The sequence below is a fragment of the Mya arenaria genome, chromosome 13 (genome assembly GCF_026914265.1).
Source record: "Mya arenaria isolate MELC-2E11 chromosome 13, ASM2691426v1".
NCBI classification, from domain to species: domain Eukaryota; kingdom Metazoa; phylum Mollusca; class Bivalvia; order Myida; family Myidae; genus Mya; species Mya arenaria.
The window spans coordinates 2,096,722-2,118,557 of NC_069134.1; the positions used below are offsets into that span (position 1 = coordinate 2,096,722).

The 21,836-nt window shown below is 37.5% G+C and overlaps 1 protein-coding gene across 5 annotated transcripts in view; it reads left to right on the forward strand.

Annotated features, from left to right (window-relative positions):
* Positions 1–204: 204 nt before the first annotated feature.
* The window catches only part of LOC128213328 (spermatogenesis-associated protein 1-like), a 48,173-nt gene continuing 26,541 nt past the window's right edge, over positions 205–21,836 (forward strand). For all 5 annotated transcript variants that reach the window (XM_052918934.1, XM_052918936.1, XM_052918938.1 and 2 more), the window contains exons 1-3: positions 205–368; positions 9,578–9,684; positions 15,685–15,802. In XM_052918934.1, the coding sequence (XP_052774894.1) occupies positions 309–368; positions 9,578–9,684; positions 15,685–15,802 (285 nt within the window). In that variant the 5' untranslated portion in view covers positions 205–308. The remainder of the gene's footprint in view (positions 369–9,577; positions 9,685–15,684; positions 15,803–21,836) is intronic.

The following is a 21,836-nucleotide window of genomic DNA, read 5'->3' on the forward strand; positions in this document are numbered from 1 at the left end:
AATATACGCGCATCAAGGTAGACAATAATTGGAATTTAAGATCTACTTTCTAAAGTAAAAGATATGAGTTGTCTCCTTTTAATGTATTTGGCGGGTAATACAAACGCAGGATTTTGTTCTTCTCACATTGACAGTTGGTTATTCGATACCGCTCGCATTTTACGCTTATGTTTATATCGGATCACATGACTTGAATGGCTTGCTTAGATACCACACTTGACTTGTCACAGGTGAAAGCTGGTTGATCGTTGATTATGGAATTGTATAAAAATGTATTTGTTGATGACGAAATGGAATAAACTTTTAAAATGAGTGTTAGAATGAACGGATATAGCAGTGACCGTGAACGGCGTCCGCCATCTGAACAGGTGAGTTGCCCTGGTACTGTCCCAAAATGAAAGTAGACTTTTATACAGAAAATATTAATTAAAACAGTATCAAAGACAACTGATAAATGATTAGAGAACAACATTTTGTTTGCTTATTATCTTCACTGATTATATATGTTCTTAAAAAAATAATATGATAGACAATTCTTTAATATATGTTATCTAAAAATGTATTACTATAAATATTAAAAAAGGCGAAAATAAGTACATTTGTAATAAAAAGTTACACTATTACACCAATTAAATGTTTTTGTTTGTCTAATTTTGGTAAAAAGAAACGAAATGAACAGGCAAATTACAAAGAAATATTAAAAGATCCATTCGCTAAAAAATGGGAGCTGCTGAAGTTGAATCAGTTTTTTCTATATATTCTTATAAATAACATTTTTTATCATAATTCTGTCAACAAATACAACTTTATAAAATCTTATTCACCATTTTAATTTTAAGCTAAAGGAAATACCCACTGATAATTATTGTTTATATAAACATGCCTTCGGGAGTGCGTTATAAGCTCCTTACAAATGCAACACATAAATCTTAGGAAGGATTAATTTTACAGTATCACAAATCATAAAAAAATCCTTTTCACATTCTGCATGTTCTCGAGTATTTGGACAACTTAAATGTTCATGTAACAGTAGCATATGAATGTTACATTGTAAAATTATTCTCCTAAAAAAAAACAAATATTAAAGTGACTGATTTCAACTTAAACCTGAAAGCTTTTCTTGTTGATTATCTGTGTGGGGACATGTTGATGAGGGTGCCGAGTTAAAGCTTATAAAACATCATGTTAACCAAAAAAATATGTTTGATGAAATGCATACATGTACATGAGGCTAAACCAAATGCTCCAATGGATCTTTCCAAAGTCAGATAAAAATTATGGTTCAATGGCTTCAAAATAAACTATTACTAAAGCATTCACATACTTTAAGGTACAGAATACATGTATTTATATCTCAGGTCAGGAAAATTCTTATTTCAGTATTCACGAACTATCAATTTCATTTGTTAAACCTAGAGATATTTTGTCTGTGACACAAATAATCGTTATGGGTGTTATCAGACAAAATTATTCACTAAAACAAAGGTTTCTGTCAAGCATGTTAATCACTACATGGAGTAAAATGGTTGATTTATAGCTATTGTTTTTATTCTTTGTACACACCTTAAGTCAGAAGCACCCTATTGTATGACATAATAATGTGTGTATACAATTTAATCCAGATAAGATTTGTAGTAAATAATAAGCTTTACAGAACAACAAAATGTAGATTATTGCATGTTTGTTAAGTCATATCAAAGGCATTAGACTTAAGTGGTCATTTATCATAAGATTGCATTGCCTACCAACATGTTGCTTTCGAATATGTTTATAATTTGCCAAGTTACCATCTGGGAATTTAAGAATAATTTTACCTTATTTTACATCAAGTCAAAGGAATATTATTTTCGATTTAATACCACACTGGCTATTTATAAATATAGTAATACTAATGATGACTTTCAAGCTCTTTACAATATTATTTCAGATTGGACATTTTATTGAAATGACCCTGTGCATTTTGATCCATAGTACATTTAATTTAACGGGTCATATTTACCTAATTGATTTGCTACAGTTTTTAATTAATGATTGTTACCAGTCCTGAACATGATTACTTTTGTTTGCTAGTACTGTAGAAAACCATATATATTTCTGATCAGGAAAAAGGAATTGCATGAATGTGTTTGTCTGTCTCTAATATATCACCTTATTGAGAATGCTCCTAAATGTTTTCGCCTGTCTCTAATATATCACCTTATTGTGAATGCTCCTAAATGTTTTCGCCTGTCTCTAATATATCACCTTATTGTGAATGCATCTAAATGTAATCGTCTGTCTCTAATATATCACCTTATTGTGAATGCTCCTAAATGTAATCGTCTGTCTCTAATATATCACCTTATTGTGAATGCATCTAAATGTAATCGTCTGTCTCTAATATATCACCTTATTGTGAATGCATCTAAATGTAATCGTCTGTCTCTAATATATCACCTTATTGTGAATGCATCTAAATGTAATCGTCTGTCTCTAATATATCACCTTATTGAGAATGCTCCTAAATGTTTTCGCCTGTCTCTAATATATCACCTTATTGTGAATGCTCCTAAATGTTTTCGCCTGTCTCTAATATATCACCTTATTGTGAATGCTCCTAAATGTTTTCGCCTGTCTGTAATATATCACCTTATTGTGAATGCATCTAAATGTAATCGTCTGTCTCTAATATATCACCTTATTGTGAATGCATCTAAATGTAATCGTCTGTCTCTAATATATCACCTTATTGAGAATGCTCCTAAATGTTTTCGCCTGTCTCTAATATATCACCTTATTGTGAATGCTCCTAAATGTTTTCGCCTGTCTCTAATATATCACCTTATTGTGAATGCTCCTAAATGTTTTCGCCTGTCTCTAATATATCACCTTATTGTGAATGCATCTAAATGTAATCGTCTGTCTCTAATGCATCGCCTAATACACTTAAAAAGGTGCCATTTGTTTGTAGAACCTCTTTTCTGCCAGATTTCTTTCAGAACTAAATGTCTGGTTTAAATGAATTTGAATAATGTATTGTGGATTGAATCAAAATATTAAAGTACATCAAACACACCCATCAAGAAGTCCAAATATTTCCTGCCTTTAATTAATAACCCTCTCAGTTCTTTCATATGTTTTTCCGTTTCATACACGCTTGTTTGTTTGACTTGCCAAGGTGCAGACCAAACAATACATTTTTTAGATATATACATACCATACATTTTTTAAATTAATATTATTTATATTGTTATCAAATTTTTGAAGATTCTACAGTCTGAATAATCATTATACACTGAAAAACACTTGCCAAAAATGCTTGGGTCTCTCCATCTGTTCAAGTCTGTGTTATCCATTTGCACACATGGAATAGTGCAGTTAACAATTCTCTGCATCATACCACATGCAAATTCAGCTTGGGCCATACCACATGCAAATTCAGCTTGATCCATACCACATTCAAATTCAGCTTGGTCAATACCACATGCAAATTCAGCTTGATCCATACCACATGCAAATTCAGCTTGATCCATACCACATGCAAATTCAGCTTGGTCAAATAAACATGCAAGTTTAGCTTGGTTCAGACCACATGCAAATTCAGCTTGGTCCATACCACATGTAGGCAAATTTAGCTTGTTTCATACCACATGCAAGTTCAGCTTGGTCAATAAAACATGCAAATTCAGCTTGGTCCATACCACATGCAAATTCAGCTTGGTCCATACCACATGCAAATTCAGCTTGGTCCATACCACATGCAAATTCAGCTTGGTAAAAAAAACATGCAAGTTCAGCTTGGTTCATACCACATGCAAATTCAGCTTGGTCAATACCCCATGCAAATTCAGCTTGGTTCATACCACATGTAAATTTAGCTTGGTCAATAAAACATGCAAATTCAGCTTGGTCAATAGCCCATGCAAATTCAGCTTGGTCAATAAAACATGCAAATTCAGCTTGGTCAAAAAAAACATGCAAGTTCAGCTTGGTCCATACCACATGCAAATTCAGCTTGGTCAAAAAAAACATGCAAGTTCAGCTTGGTTCATACCACATGCAAATTCAGCTTGGTCCATACCACATGCAAATTCAGCTTGGTCCATACCACATGTAAATTTAGCTTGGTCAATAAAACATGCAAATTTAGCTTGGTCAAAACATGCAAATTCAGCTTGGTCAATAAAACATGCAAATTCAGCTTGGTCAAAACCACATGAAGACTGCCAGGCTTGGTTTGCAACCCCAATATGTTCAAAGTCAATTTTCATTTCCATTTTGTGTACTACAATCAAAATAAGCTTTTTGAGATCTTTTAAGCATTAAATAGTGGCAATTTATTCTCTGCTCCTAATTGATGATTGCCTTCAAAACTAAGATTCAAGGAACATTAAAAAACTGCAAGTAATGGATTTTAAATATAGATTCTTTTATTCCTCCGACAATGGAGAGCATAAGGGCCGAACTGCCCTTAAACTAAAATCTTAAGGCATTTGAGTAAAGCACTGATATGATTGACAACCAACAACAAGCAAGCATGCGAACACATCACAGTAACTTTATACTTAACTTCAAACCGGTTTGAAATGTTGTATGTAACATTCTAGTTCTGGTGGTAAAATGTGACCTCGTCATCAGTGCTAAATTGCAATGTGAACATGATTAGTTAAACAAATTGACAAGCAAATTTCGAGAAGTTTAATTCCAAACAGTATAATCATGTGATATTTATAAAGCCTTTATGATTCACCACAATTAATTGATGATTCAAAACTTTAAGATGCTAAGTTCATTTGCAAACAATAGTATTCTAAAACCACCAAACGTGATACCTTGATGTAGAATCAACTGACTGCAATGTTATTGATATTTTAATTCATTTCCTGACATACGCGCTTCATATGTATAATCTTTCAATTATCCGACTTAGCAAGCATCGATTATCCTGTGAAAACCCTCATTAATCAAATAAGTATTGTGCTGCTGTAATTAATCATAGTGTGCTTTTAGTGACCATTAAAACTAAAATTTGATATTGTATTAAAGCCACTATTCGCGGGAAACATCCATGGAATGATAGAACACAGTTAAAATATCAATTATCAGTTTTTTATGTACTGGTATTAAATTATTATTTTGAAAAATGATAGCACATTCAGGTGTTTTGCTTGGACAGAGGGGAGTTGATGTTATGGACAAACTACAGGTCAATGGCCATATTATTCACTGTGTCTTTTCACAAGATATGCATCTTTTGGCAAACATGATATTCCCCTTTTCCACTGATGCTACACATGTGTGTTAATGTGCATACCACAAGTGGGTATTTCATATTACACAATCATATATCTAGCTTATATCCACTGAGATTAGGTTTGTACCATGTTTTAAGGAGTTTCCTTTGTCTTTGTATATACAATACCGAAACTCCCATATATCAGAACGGTATCAAATTACGTAGTTAGTGCAGCTTAACTGTTCAATAACTTAAGCATGTGAATAAATTAGAAACCTATTCACTTATACTGCATGCTAGATATTGAACGTTTTCCTTGACAACATGGTATATTGCACATCACCAACAAAACTCTTGAAAGAAGTTATACACTCATGTTAATGTGCTTAATGTAGTAATTATGCCTGACTGAAGTGACATTGCTCTTTTTCAACAGCTAAGGAGGCAACAGGAGTGCTTCGCAAATTTACATTAAATCAGTTTGTTTGTCCACTGTATAAGCTAGAAGTCAATCCCTTTCACAAACAGGCCTCTGTTTTAACTCAATATTGAAATATGAAAATAAATTCATGTCTTTAATAATTTTTATCATTTGTTTAATATATGGCCTTTTTCAATGTATTGAACAACATTACACTAAATACAACGCAAAATTGAAATGAATAAATACTCAAATACTAGACCTTTGCTGGTTTTACCGATTAAAACCAGAACAGTGTAATCTATCACTATCAAATATATGATCAACCTTGTTTGACCAGTAAATACAAATAAACTCTGCCTGACAAGCGACTCTCCATTTCATTTTTAGTTTGATTATTTGTATATTGACTTTCTTCGATTATATCATAGTTTATCCATAGGCACTTACGGTTCAGTAAATGTTTGGGTAGTTGCCCTGTGGAGAGTGAACCAGCAGTCATAACAACCACCTTACGTGTAAAAACAAGGTGTGGTCAAAGTGTTTGGTAAACTCTTCACACTTGATAGCTAAAAACATCAATTGCTAAGATCTCAAAGAAGTACCCCTCTGTTTGCAATAGGTCTTGAAGGTAGTATCAAGACTTCAAGCATAGACAGAAACACAATTTGTCCCCCTCACCTGGAGAATGTTTTAGCTGAAGCATTAGAAAAAAACTCTGTTTATGGTCTCCCCGACCAACACTAAATTTTTATTGCCATTTGACCAAAATATTCTTACTGATACTTTTTTCTATTGTTGGGTAATTGCTTCGGAAATATGCATTGAATCACAGTTTTTATAGAGCTCTTTAGTTAACATTAACCTAACCAAATGGAGCTGGTTGGGTGTAAGTTTGACAATAATAATCAGTAAAATGGTTACCAAAAACAACCCCCAAAAAACACCTCCTGACCTATTGTGATATTGAAATGTAATTCTTCATGTCCTAGTTTAAATATATATGTAAATTGATATCATCTAAACTGCTTTTATACTGATATGATAAAAACTATTATAACCATTTAATGTTTACAGGACTGTTTAATTATAAGGGATGGCAACGAGTACCTGAGTACTCCAGTACTCGATTTTTTTTTAATAAAATTCACCAAATTCACAATTAACAGACGTAAGTATCAGATCTTTCATGTTTCCAAGTCGACAATTTACAACCCCTCTAATCCCGGCTGTGTACACAATTGACCCTTATAAATTATTTAACAGTTGTTGGGATAGTTACAAACTGTCAACAAAGGGCCCTAATTTCAATAAGCACTGATGTCACTTAGCGAAGTTTTTTTAGCGGCCTGCTCTCCCAATGCGTGATGCCCCTTGGCCTGCTCTCCAAGGGAGTGATGCCCCTTGGCCTGCTCTCCAAGTGAGTGATGCCCCTTGGCCTGCTCTCCAAGTGAGTGATGCCCCTTGGCAGGCTCTCCAAGTGAGTGATGCCCCTTGGTCTGCTCTCCAAGTGAGTGATGCCCCTTGGCAGGCTCTCCAAGTGAGTGATGCCCCTTGGCCTGCTCTCCAAGTGAGTGATGTCCCTTGGCAGGCTCTCCAAGTGAGTGATGCCCCTTGGCCTGCTCTCCAAGTGAGTGATGCCCCTTGGCCTGCTCTCCAAGTGAGTGATGCCCCTTGGCAGGCTCTCCAAGTGAGTGATGCCACTTGGCCTGCTCTCCAAGTGAGTGATGTCCCTTGGCCTGCTCTCCAAGTGAGTGATGCCCCTTGGCAGGCTCTCCAAGTAAGTGATGCCCCTTGGTGGGCTCTCCAAGTGAGAGATGCCCATTGGCGGGCTCTTCAAGTCAGTGATGCCCCTTGGCGGGCTTTTCAAGTCAGTGATGCCCCTTGGCCTGCTCTCCAAGTGAGTGATGCCCCTTGGCAGGCTCTCCAAGTGACTGATGCCCCTTGACCTGCTCTTCAAGTGAGTGATGCCCCTTGGCCTGCTCTCTAAGTGAGTGATGCCCCTTGGAGAGCTCTCCAAGTGAGTGATGTCCCTTGGCATACGCTCCAAGTGAGTGATGCCCCTTGGCCTGCTATCCAAGTGAGTGATGCACCTTGGCAGGCTCTCCAAGTGAATGATGCCCCTTGGCCAGCTCTCCAAGTGAGTGATACCCCTTGGCCTGCTATCCAAGTGAGTGATACCCCTTGACCTGCTCTCCAAGTGAGTGATGCCACTTGGCCTGCTCTCCAAGTGAGTGATGCTCCTTGCCTGCTCTCCAAGTGAGTGATGCCCCTTGGCAGGCTCTCCAAGTAAGTGATGCCCCTTGGTGGGCTCTCCAAGTGAGTGATGCCCCTTGATGGGTTCTTCAAGTGAGTGATGCCCCTTGGCCTGCTCTCCAAGTGAGTGATGCCCCTTGGCCTGCTCTCAAAGTGAGTGATGCCCCTTGGCCTGCTCTCCAAGTGAGTGATGCCCCTTGGCCTGCTCCCCAAGTGAGTGATGCCCCTTGTCAGGCTGTCCAAGTGAGTGATGCCCCTTGGCCTGCTCTCCAAGTGAGTAATACCCCTTGGCTGCTCTCCAAGTGAGTGATGCCCCTTGGCCCGCTCTCCAAGTAAGTGATGCCCCTTGGCGGGCTCTCCAAGTGAGTGATGCCCCTTGGCCTGCTCTCCAAGTGAGTGATGCCCCTTGGCCTTCTCTCCAAGTGTAACATAGTATAGTTACTGGTAGATGTTAAAATAGCTGAATAGTCAAGTTTTGTTGAATAAAAATTATGTCAGCAGTTAAGGATTTGTTTACAGTGTTTCTGGTGGAGATTGATACAATACCTGCCTTTGTATCTATTGGCATTTATATAAACTATTTTTTTTGTATGATTGATACATAAACTATGACAGATACATTGATTAGGTGATATCCCGTACATGGAGTTGCGACTTTTTGTGTTGGCTTTTAAAAAGCGAACTCATTGTAATGTCCAATTAATTTTGAATAAATGGGATAATTTCTACTGGTTGTCACTGTAATTAGCTGTGTTTTTGTCAAGGCTGCCTTCCATTGAAATTTATTGAAACCTCTGTCAGATTCATGCTGATTAGAAACGTTCTTGAAAAGAAAATTTAAAGCTTACATTGAAAAAGCAGTTTGAAATATTGTTACTATACATTCAACTCCATTTGAGAGATTAAAAACACTTGATTGCAGCTACATGTAGTGTCAGAGACTCTACGGTTCCAGTGCACTATATGACCCTTATGCTCTAGATCTGACCCAGGCTTTAACTTTTAAATAATCTTAATCATCACACTGTAAATAATATTAAGGACTAACTTCTGGCAGAGAATTAACAGAATACTTTTGATATCACAAAAGATATAAAATTATGACCCAGGTTATTACATAGAGAATCTTGTTAGATACTACAGATGACGCCCCTGTTTCATATTTGAAGTTATACGGCGACAACCAGGGCATTAATTACTATACACTTATTTACTTTTTTAAACAATTGTGAAATAAGTTATTGCAACTTATATAAATAATAAATCACTCTCGTTGCTGGAGAGTGTGGTCTTGCATTGTTGGGGGAAACCGGAGTCAGGGGCGTAGCCAGCGTTACGCACTTACACATGTGCGTAACATCAATTTGAAAATGGCATCAAAGTCGAGGGCTAAGCTTAAAAGTGATATCAGAATTAAAGGAAGATCAGCTAAAGTAAGCAAGTCTCTGTGCTAGATACTGTGTAGCTTACTGAGTCTAACTTGGTAACTACAAAGTCGGCAGCCTCGAACCTATAAATCCCTCCAAATACACCTCAGTGCTCAACATGTTAGTTCCATATTCCATTTTCTTCCCTGGGGAGGCACTTATTACGTAATTAAGAACTAAACCTATACTGATGAGCACAAGGTAACAAAACTCAAGTTGTTGTCCAATTTTCATTATTTATTCTTCTCTGTTTTTCAGATGGCGGACCTACACGTGTATCTTGTGCCACCGGACATTTGGAGGGACAAATTTAACAATGCTCTCAACCAAAACATCAACGAAACAGTGTCTATTGGTTTTATACGGTAATTTATCAGTATCTTAAAACAAAAACTGGTTTTAGATATATAAATGGAATTTTACATGAATTGTGATGGCTATTATTTACCTCTATATCACTCTAATTAAACTGAAAAGATTTAATCTCGGAATAAAACAGATCACCTAGATATGCTAATAAAAAAGTAATCCATTATGTTACATTATAATTGGTTTTCCTTTCAATCATTTCATTGATTACACCTATATACATGTATTTAAAATAGTTATCTTATATTGGCATATGAAATAAGTTACTAATATTTGGGAATTATCAGTTTTAGATATATGACACACAATGACATGTTTATGGCTCCTTCAGAAGGCTTTTGAAACTATTGATATAAAACATGGTTTAGGGTCAATTGATGAGAATATTGATGATCAAAATCAATAGCAGATTGATAGGATAATCATGTATAAGACAGATTATGATCCTTAACAAAATGCTTAAGTCTTTCCAAGGCTTTAAGGGTCTTTGTTTAATACCCCACATCAAGCATTAGAAACATGTTGACTTGAAATATTTTTTTAACTATATATATATATCAATTACACCAGGGCTTCTAAAATTTGACAATTTGCCAGTCTAGTATTTTTTTTTATAATTTTGGTCCAAAACGGCTAAGTCAGTAAAAAAATGTTGAAATTGTAATGCACAATCATTGTTTGTCATTCACACATCCCCTTTCAATAGCAACACATTTGATTAATTGCAGAGACTGAGAGACTACATCATGTTTTTAAGAAAATATTAGGAAAAACTTATTGTCACCTTTTGGCAAATGCCGACAATGGTGATCGCCAGCAGGAACCCTATCAGAGTTATGTATTGTATACACTCATAATGTAATACTCACTTTTCTTGACCAAAGAATGAATTTATCATCTGTCTGCTTTCTGAGATAATTATGATCATGGTGTATCTTATAGAAAACGCTGCAGAAACTTGATAAGAATCTCATTTAAAATTCATTTTCTATATATTACAAATTGTAAAGATATCATTGTACTAAAGAATTGCTTACAAATTGCCACATTGCAAAACATTAATGACATAATTCACATCGCGAAAAAGAGTGGCAGAATTCTTCGGATCTCTGAAATCGGCCTGTTATTATTTAAAAAAGGGGGAATGTCAATGGGCCCAGACTGATTGTGATTTAAACAATTTAGAAGCCCTGAATTATACATAATATATAATAATAGACTGTGGGTCTCAGATTTGGAACCCTTGATGCATAGTAAACAGTTCTGGAAGGTACACAGTTTAACATGGTCTTTGCTAATACCTGCCGTCCACTAGGCCCCCGAAGGGTTCCCGAAAGCATAATTCGCAAAATCGGGATGATTCGGCATGTCTTCGTGATGTTCTGGAACCCTTCCGTGTCCTTCCTTAACACTTCTGGAAACCTTCGGGCCAAATCGGGATCGAAAAAACTTCGGCATCCAAATTTTAAAAGTTTTAAAATTTGGACGCGGAAATTTTTATCTGGGACGGCTCCGGGATCTTCGGAAACCATTGGGAACCATTCACACACTACGTTCGGGAACCCATCGCCATTAACTCGGCATCTTCAGAAAGCCTTCTGCGAGGCTTCATAATCTTTTAGCCATACATTTCTTCAATTCAGAATCATTAAAGATCTGGAAGTCTGACATGAAGCCCATGCCCCCAGGTCATGACAGATAACTTTAAGTTTGCATCGACTAACGCCAGAAGGACTATGCTAATGAAGCCCTTGTAATTGTGATACAAACTTCCCGAACCCAGTGGCTTCTTGATTTCCGCATGTTTGCCATCGAAGGCACCCAGAGTATGAGGCAGTATGAGTAAATTGGGCGGCCACTTCACGCCAGGCCTCTGGAGTATTGTGAATTGCCAGAACGTCATCCTTATACTCCTGAAGCAGTTCAATACATACAGGGGCAAAATGGCATACGCTTTCCGCAGCAACACGGAAGTAATATGCCAAGGATGCATATGTGTCCCCAGATGCCATGTACCTCAGCGTCATCGCAAGCTTTAGGGTATTAAGGAACCTGGTGTCTGTTTTCTGAATGCGAGGCGTTAGACGCTGGAGTATGTCGTCAAACATTTTTGGCGTGATCCTGAAATACCGTTTGAAGGATCTTCACCTTGGAGTTCTTGCATCAATGTAGTGTACAGTCCATACTGAAGCCTCCTGTCGTCTGTGAGGCAGGGGCGGACCCACCATCGATGACGTCTTCTTCTTCTCTGTCTCAAAAACAGTGCCATTAGGCAAGCATGGCATCCATTTCAGCTTGGATTTGAAACTGAAGTACAAGGTGAAGGCCTCAAACATACATGCCCCATGGTGTCCCACTAGCAACTGATAACAAAACAGTAGTTTGGCATCGTTTATATACCCCGACTTTCAACTCCGCAACATTTCAGCATTCTATCGCCAATGATTCGGCAACTCTTCGGCATGATCTGCAATGTTACCGCAACCATTCCGCTAGATCGGGAAACATTCGGGAGCCGATTCCGGAACTGTCGGTATTCTTCTGCCTCGCAGTCAGCTACTTCGGATAGGTTTCGGCGTTTATGCCGCAACCTTTTGTATGCTGCTCCGCGAATGCATGCGAATACATGCCAAACGGGCCCGATGGCAAAGCTCCGCCCATTTATTAATATATGATCCCGAAAGGTTCCTGAAACTAGCAAAATATATCGGCAACCCTTCTGCAAAGCATCAGGGCTGTAGTGGACGGCAGGTATAAGGGAAAAAAGGGCATAATTTTATGGTATTGGTTTTAAGCATATAATTTCTATAATATCTATTAAATTTCGGTATCATAGAGTAAAATAATTATAAAATAAGTGTTTTCAGATGCATTTTAATATAGGGAAACATTTTGGTTCAAGAACATGAGCGATTGCCTTTAAATCCTCAAAAGATACAAGATAGGTGTAAATTGAATTTAAATTACTGTCAATAGGCTCACAATTTATTGCTATATCAAAGTAATTTCAGTTTATTAAGAGTCATTTCGAGAGTTTACAAAGTTGGGACAAAGTTTTAATGTGCCATTATGAACTTATTAAATAACTGCGGCTATTCACTAGTCATTTTGGGACAGATAGATTAACTTACAGCCAGTTGGAGATCTACCAAGGGTTTATTGTTATGGAATTCATTCCTTTTAATGCATATCGGAAAGTCTTGCATGTGTGGTAATCTCCTGTAAATATTTCTTCCGTAAGTCTGCTGGCCATTGGAGTAGTATTGATAAAACAGCATTTGATCATCTGTTTTGAAATCATTAAAGAGTTTGTAATAGTGTTATATCAATTATAATTATTTAAATAACAGATCTGCACTGTTTGCTTAACTACAAAAGTATTTGTCCATTTTTATGCCCTTGATGCCAATGTAATTTCTGTAGGGAAACATACTCGTATCTCATTTGTCAACCTTCAGCATTTGTTTCTAGCTGACCTCTGCCACAGTAAACCCCTTGATGTGTTGGTGTCTGCATTTCTGTGTGGGCCAATGACATTCTTGATTTTTTTTCAAATTTTCTGTTCATTAATTTTACTTGGTAGATTGATTCTAATGAATGCACCAAAAACACCGAATAAGGCAATTTTGGTGATCTAGAGAAAATAGAGCGGCCTGTGGATGAGGTACGCTGGCTCTATTTTTTGTAGATATTCAAAATTGAACTCTACCAGATACATAGTGTGACCCTGCTTTCTAAACCGGAAGTCAGATAGGTCCTCAAATGTAACAAGTTTGTACAGTAGTAATGTATGCTCCTAGGGAAAGACTGGGAGCTGACATTTCTTCTATTAAGCTTAACCCAGTTCTTACCTGAAATCAGAGGGCATAGGTGTATTTGAGGTATTTGATATGAAACATTGGTGTGGGTTAGTGTCCATCGAACTAGTCTGATCAAGTCATTGCAAATGGTGTTTAGCTATATAGGCCCTGCCCCGATACCAACAAATTGTTCATCATAGAATCATACAGGTTATTGTTCCAATTACACACCTCGTAACAATTTTGTCTGACAAATAGTTATGCACCAGTCAATTGCAACCACGGCCCCCCAGGTCCGTGGTTATACCGTGGATAGCGAGGGACAAGGGCTGTGTTTTTACCTTCCAGGTGGCCCTCCAGTGTCAAGTGAATGTGGTGGTTTTGTTTTCGGGCCGAAAATAGCGGGGAATGGGCCTTACCTTGGATGTCCCCGGTGTGTGGGGATTTTACAGCTGTTTGACCCTGCAGGGCGGGTATTTTACCTGGGATTGGCTGGATCGAAAGTCAAAGTCCCCGCTATTCCCCTGACCTGGAGTGGGGGGAGGGGGCTGGGGTTACAATTGACTGGTGCATTATTAGGTGTGAAACTCCCAACTTACTAAGCCTGTGGTGCTCTACCAAGTACCTCTTGGGTCAAATTTGTCCCCCGCCCCAGGGTTTATTACTTTTGAAAACTGCCATACTCTTAAACAGCTGTCTATAATTATATAATTAAGCCAGATGACAAAATTAGAATGAGGTTTGTTTTATTTTATGTATTATTGACATTATCTGTTGCATATTTTCTTGTCTTCCTCTGAGCATTTTCTGTTATAGAATATTTAAAAAAACTGAATGTGTTGAGAAGACAATTTTGAACTGTCGGAAATATGATACCATAACTTATTTTAAATCGTTCATTTGCATTACAAATCACCTTTTATGCAGTATACACATAAAAGGTTTTAAATGCTCCAAGTTGAATGCTCTATTAAACCTTATTTCATAAATGGAGTTGATTTCATGCTCTTGGTATATTATAATGTCTTTGATTGCTAATGACACAAAGGTGTTCTTTAGTGCAACTAAATCCTGCTAAGGGGACCATAAATTAATTGCAAGACTTTTATCTCCACCCACCCCCTTTTATCTCCACCCACCCCCTTTTATCTCCACCCACCCCCTTTTATCTCCACCCACCCCCTTTTATCTCCACCCAATTCCTTTTATCTCCACCCACCCCCTTTTATCTCCACCCACCCCCTTTTATCTCCACCCACCCCCTTTTCTTCCACCGCCCCTTAAATTTCTCAAATAAAAATGTTTAACTGGGGTCTGTATTTGCCTAGTGGTCCAGTACTGTCTGGGAATGGCATTTATTCATACCATGTCAATAGTTGTTGATGTAAATATTCACATGTATAAAAGGAAATTTGTTGCATCGGTGTTTAAATGTGGTGAGAAACACATGTATATAGTCCCTTATGCAATAAGAAAGAGCATGATAACATGTTCAATGGTGAAACAGTCATCTAAGAAAAATAATAATAATAAAATGTCTCAACCAATTAACCCCATTTAAAAAAAAAAATTGGATGAGAATCTAGCAATTAATTCCTACTGTCCAGTAACAGTATCATGCCATAAACAGGAGGTGAGGGTGAAGTTCTGTTGAACTTAGTATTTTATTTATTGACTTCTGTAATCCTCCTCACTTGGTCTTTTACGCCACAATTTTTTTATAGGCTTGTTTTAATCTGATTATTTTTATGTTTTTGAAGTGATTAAATGCTTAAACAATCAACAGCGTTACAAGTCTGCCGTCGTAGATTAGTGCAATGGACTTACAAACAGTAACACAGTTCTGAGCCACAAAGTTCATCACCTTAAGACCTTTTCTAAGATGTACACTCATTCAAATTTTATTTCTATTATGGTAACTTTTTTATATCAAGGTGGCTGATTTATTCAGTTTCATGACAATATAAAAATGTGCCATGTGGCGGTCGAATATGCCATGTGGTGGGGCGAAATATGTAGCATAATTATTTTGTACTTACTCCATGCCACTTTAAGCATATTTTCATAATGTCAAATCTTCTTATTTTCAGGGCAAAACCATAACAAAAGTAGAAAATTCAAAATCAGAAGTTATTATAAGGAATTATCATATTCAGCCAAACTTTTAATTAACTTTTTTTCTCGTTCTGTATACAGGGTTCACCCAGAGTCGAAGGTGTACACGTTACGAGATGAGATAGAGCAGCAGCTCGGCCACGAACTCATCCCGCGGGAATACGTCTTTCTCAAAAGTGTCGGCAGATCTCTCACAAGGGTATGTCTTTTACTTACTGAATTCACATTACATAAGAATGGATATCAGTTCTATTTCACTGTTGTCCTTGTTTGATCAATTTCATTTTACTTTTATACATGGTTCATGCCCTGACCTTGTGTGCAATGTTTCCCAGCTGGGCTAAAGACCTGTCCAGGGTGGATATACATGATCTTATACTGGAAAGATGCTTATACCATTCTGCCGCAGATTTTTTTTTGCAAAATGCATAAAACTGTTTGGTTCTTATAAAAACAATGCGTAGAAGCCCATAGGTACTGTTCTTTTCACAATGATGTCAGAGCCCAGTAGCATTTATAGCCAAGTTTTGTGGGTGTCAGAAAACAGTTGATTTCCCATAGGAGTCTGGAAAGCTATTAATTAATATTTCATTTCATGGAATTGGGAAACCAAAAGTACATGTGGAATCCTTATTAGGTGATAAAAACATAATATACCAGATAGAATGCTCAAGAACTACTTCTGTAGTAGACAACACTGCTCTACTTAAATTTTGAATGTTTGCCTTTCCTCCTTGGTTTGTGCAAAAAGTAAAATTTATAGCATCAACCAAAGCATAAATTATCAAGATGTTAGTTTTTGTCACCAAAACCATGGCGTGGAAGTGTTTTACAATCTGTTCATGGCCCAGTTATTCAAGTCGTTCTAATTATAGCCTTGAAATTTTCTTTTCTTTTATCGGAGCAATATTAAATCATTTAAATGTGATTTGTAACGGACTAGTTTAAATTCAACCTTCATAAGACATGATTATTTCTGCAATGCTGTCACTGCACAAATAGTGCATTAATGCAGTAGAGTTCTCTGGTAGTTTTTGTCCATGAAATGTAACTAAATAATGCCACTGAATACCTGTTGACTGGAATTGCTGGTATTTTGTAATGCCAAAATCTTTTGATTGGAATTGCTGGTATTTTATAATGCCAAAATCTTTTGATTGGTATTGCTGGTATTTTATAATGCCAAAATCTTTTGATTGGAATTGCTGGTATTTTATAATGCCAAGACCTGTTGATTGGTATAGGAGACAGTGCTGGTATTTTGTAATGCCATTAGACCTTTTGATTAGTATTGCTGGTATTTTATAATGCCAAGACCTGTTGATTTGTATGGCGGGCAATGCTGGTATTATAATGCCAAGACCTTTTGATTAGTATTGCTGGTATTTTATAATGCCAAGACCTGTTGATTGGTATAGGAGACAGTGCTGGTATTTTGTAATGCCATTAGACCTTTTGATTAGTATTGCTGGTATTTTATAATGCCAAGACCTGTTGATTGGTATGGCAGGCAATGCTGGTATTATAATGCCAAGACCTGTTGATTGGTATGGCGGGCAATGCTGGTATTTTATAATGCCAAGACCTGTTGATTGGTATGGCGGGCAATGCTGGTATTTTATAATGCCAAGACCTGTTGATTGGTATGGCAGGCAATGCTGGTATTATAATGCCAAGACCTGTTGATTGGTATGGCAGGCAATGCTGGTATTATAATGCCAAGACCTGTTGATTGGTATGGCAGGCAATGCTGGTATTATAATGCCAAGACCTGTTGATTGGTATGGCGGGCAATGCTGGTATTATAATGCCAAGACCTGTTGATTGGTATGGCGGGCAATGCTGGTATTATAATGCCAAGACCTGTTGATTGGTATGGCGGGCAATGCTGGTATTTTATAATGCCAAGACCTGTTGATTGGTATGGCGGGCAATGCTGGTATTATAATGCCAAGACCTGTTGATTGGTATGGCGGGCAGTGCTGGTTTTTTATTTTGCCAAGACCTTTTGATTAGTATTGCTGGTATTTTATAATGCCAATTAAATCTGTTAATTGCTGGCATTGCTGGTATTTTATTTCTAGACTTTTCTTCTTAAACATGTGCCCTAGCTACATGTACAGCTTTTAATTTAGTTCTTTAAAGTTCATTGAAAACCACTTGCAAGTAAATTCCTACTATATATGTTCTTACAAAACTGTCTCAGTGGGTCACTGCTTCATATTTGAACAGTTTTCAAGTTAATTTAAAAGCTTAATGCAAGCTTGATTATTCCAACTCTTTTGGAAACATGAGCTACACAAATGGTATGGACCTTTTGGGCTAATATTTCCTGAACCTATTATTACTGTAACCCTGGGCTTAATATGTCTTTATAAAAGCAAATAGCTTGTGATGGATTTCCTTTATGCAAATAGAGCGCTGTTCTGCCAGTGTTTTTCTACCATTGTTCTGTATTCAAACAGTGGCCCGAGCCAAATTGGACATGAATGACAGACATGCAGTGTATTATGTAACTTGTTATCTGACTGCTATTCAACTAGTTTCTTCAACAATTGGAACAAACAATTTATAACATAAGAATCTATAATTCCACAAGTCTAATACCATGTAAGTCCTCAGTACTGTCAACAATTGTTATACAAAACATGCTTGTGCTAAAATTGATGCTGGTGAGCTGTTTCCTGAAAATCTTCAGTCTTTTATTACTCTGAATCATAGTCAATGTTTAGCATTGAATTTTAGATTTCAGCCCCAAATTAAAAAAAACACTGAATAAAACCTTCTTGAGCATGATTCTGTCCAGGTGCCTATATTTGACCGTTCATGGCTATATGTGGTCCCCATATCTGGTACTGACCTCCTTGTGCTGACAATGTGGTGTCAGATGTTGAATGCCAGGTGCCTGTATTTGACCATTCATGGCTATATGTGGTCCCCATATCTGGTACTGACCTCCCTGTGCTGACAATGTGGTGTCAGATGTTGAATGTCAGGTGCCTGTATTTGACCATTCATGGCTATATGTGGTCCCCATATCTGGTACTGACCTCCTTGTGCTGACACTGTGGTGTCAGATGTTGAATGCCAGGTGCCTGTATTGACCATTCATGGCTATATGTGGTCCCCATATCTGGTACTGACCTCCTTGTGCTGACACTGTGGTGTCAGATGTTGAATGCCAGGTGCCTGTATTTGACCATTCATGGCTATATGTGGTCCCCATATCTGGTACTGACCTCCTTGTGCAGGCAATGTGGTGTCAGATGTTGAATGCCAGGTGCCTGTATTTGACCATTCATGGCTATATGTGGTCCCCATATCTGGTACTGACCTCCCTGTGCTGACAATGTGGTGTCAGATGTTGAATGCCAGGTGCCTGTATTGACCATTCATGGCTATATGTGGTCCCCATATCTGGTACTGACCTCCTTGTGCTGACACTGTGGTGTCAGATGTTGAATGCCAGGTGCCTGTATTGACCATTCATGGCTATATGTGGTCCCCATATCTGGTACTGACCTCCGTGTGCTGACAATGTGGTGTCAGATGTTGAATGTCAGGTGCCTGTATTGACCATTCATGGCTATATGTGGTCCCCATATCTGGTACTGACCTCCTTGTGCTGACACTGTGGTGTCAGATGTTGAATGCCAGGTGCCTGTATTTGACCATTCATGGCTATATGTGGTCCCCATATCTGGTACTGACCTCCTTGTGCTGACAATGTGGTGTCAGATGTTGAATGCCAGGTGCCTGTATTTGACCATTCATGGCTATATGTGGTCCCCATATCTGGTACTGACCTCCTTGTGCAGGCAATGTGGTGTCAGATGTTGAATGTCAGGTGCCTGTATTGACCATTCATGGCTATATGTGGTCCCCATATCTGGTACTGACCTCCTTGTGCAGGCAATGTGGTGTCAGATGTTGAATGCCAGGTGCCTGTATTTGACCATTCATGGCTATATGTGGTCCCCATATCTGGTACTGACCTCCTTGTGCTGACACTGTGGTGTCAGATGTTGAATGCCAGGTGCCTGTATTTGACCATTCATGGCTATATGTGGTCACCATATCTGGTACTGACCTCCCTGTGCTGACACTGTGGTGTCAGATGTTGAATGTCAGGTGCCTGTATTTGAAGCATTCATGGCTATATGTGGTCCCCATATCTGGTACTGTCACCTCCTTGTGTTGACACTGTGGCGTCAGATGTTGAATTTCAAACACTCTTTCTTTGGTTAAATCTTGAAAATTTTTGCTAATGCTAGTTGTATCATAGACCACAAAGATCTAATGTCTTGGAAGATCTCCGTGGCCAAAAAGGCCTTTACATGGTACATGGCAGTTGCACAAACCTTTGTCTATTTGGACCTTCACATTTAGTTTGAAATGTTTACACCACGTGCTGGCCCTATGGCATAATTGCATGTGATTATTCCAATCAAGCATCATGTCAGGTATAGATGACTATCATGCCCTGATTAATGACTATGATAATTGAATAATTAATTAAATATCTTAAATTTCATCTCTGTAAAGATTTGACGTACTCTATTATAACGATTGTTTTAAAACCATGGTTTGTAAAGAAGAATGTCTGTACCAGAGATATTTTATTTCAATCTATTGTTTGAAATGTATTTAATAACAAAATTATGTTTGAATTGCACAGTTCCTTCATTTCAACATTTAAACCATGTTCTGTCGTTCAATGATGTATTCTTCAAGTTAAGTGTTCAATGATGTATTTTTCAAGTTAAGTTCTTTGCCTACTTTAATATGTTTTGATTTTTGGACATTAAATGTAAAAGGCAAGTAAGTAAGTAGATTAAAACAAATAATAGAGAAACGCGATGAAACTGAAAGAGCCGAAGTCCGAGTATGTGAAGCATCGTAAACCGACAACGCTGGTGAAGCGGAAACCACGTCCCCCACCGGCGCAGTTCTCACGGGACAAACTCATCAAGTTTGTAGAGGTCGTGGTGTTCAAACACAAGGAAAAGGTGGAGGCAATCAAGAAGGCAGAGGAGGAAGAAGTAAGTGGAGGGAAAGCGTTCAGGCATGAAGTGAGCAGACTGCAGGTGGGATCATACATAGGACTTGCCTTCTCATCTTACTTCTTGTGCAAATTGTAGAGATTTGAATGTTTACTTTGACTCAAATTTAAACAGTACCACATGATAGAGAAAGTGTATCTAATGTTATTTATTAAAACTGGTATGGAGTCAACAAATTCACCAGTTAGTTCCTGGTCTGAGGATTTTTTTAGTTTGAGTTTCAATATGAAATACTTTTCCTCATTTTTTTTTTGTAATAACTTTGAATGTATTTTAAGTGAAATATGACTTGAAAACGTTGATTAGGGTGTCCTGATTTTCAAACTAATCTATCGAAACCTCTCAAAGATTGTAGGGGACATACTTCAACAGCTGGTTTGGCTGGGGGAAATGATTATTCACAAAATATCGGCTCGAAAGTAGGCAAGATAAGATTGCAGGCATGTTTTGTCACAATATAGGTGTAACGATGATATGACTGTAGGTATGTTTTAGATCTTTAGTAAAAATTAATCCCACTTCAATGTATCGTGACAACAATCAGTTTTTTTGGTGCCATATGAATGTCTTAAATTAACATTAAACTTTCTTTTGCAATTAGTTTAATGTATATTTAGCTACAAGACCTCACTGGGTTTAGCATTTTGTCATCATTATAGACATGATGGGGTTCTATCAAGAAAAGCAGCTATTTTTTCTGTAAAGATAAATTAGTTAGACCTAATTAAAAATGCTTTCATTTTAAGATACTAATGGCTATATAATCTCCAAGTAACATTTGCATGTGAAGGCATCATGGTCTGCATGTGAAGGCATCACGCTCTGTGATATCAAATGAGTTAAAAAAAAAATCTGAGTTCCTCTCTTTTAAGCCGTCAGCAAGCTCAGTGAAGCTTGTAAACTGTGAACAATTGCTGTGAATTGTGCCAGCCAACAGAGGAATTTCAAGCAGCAAGCAGTAGCTAGATGTAAAACAAGTCGATGAAGAAAGAAGATTGCATGTCCATACTGACTTTTTCCTGGAACATCCTTTATTAAATTTTTCAAGAAAATGAATGTACCTGGCAGTCTTTGAAGCAGACTACCGGTGTGTCGATCAGTATCCTAGCGAGAATGTTGTTGCTTGTTTACAATCCTGCCACCCTTGTATCTGATCAGGATTTGTGAAAA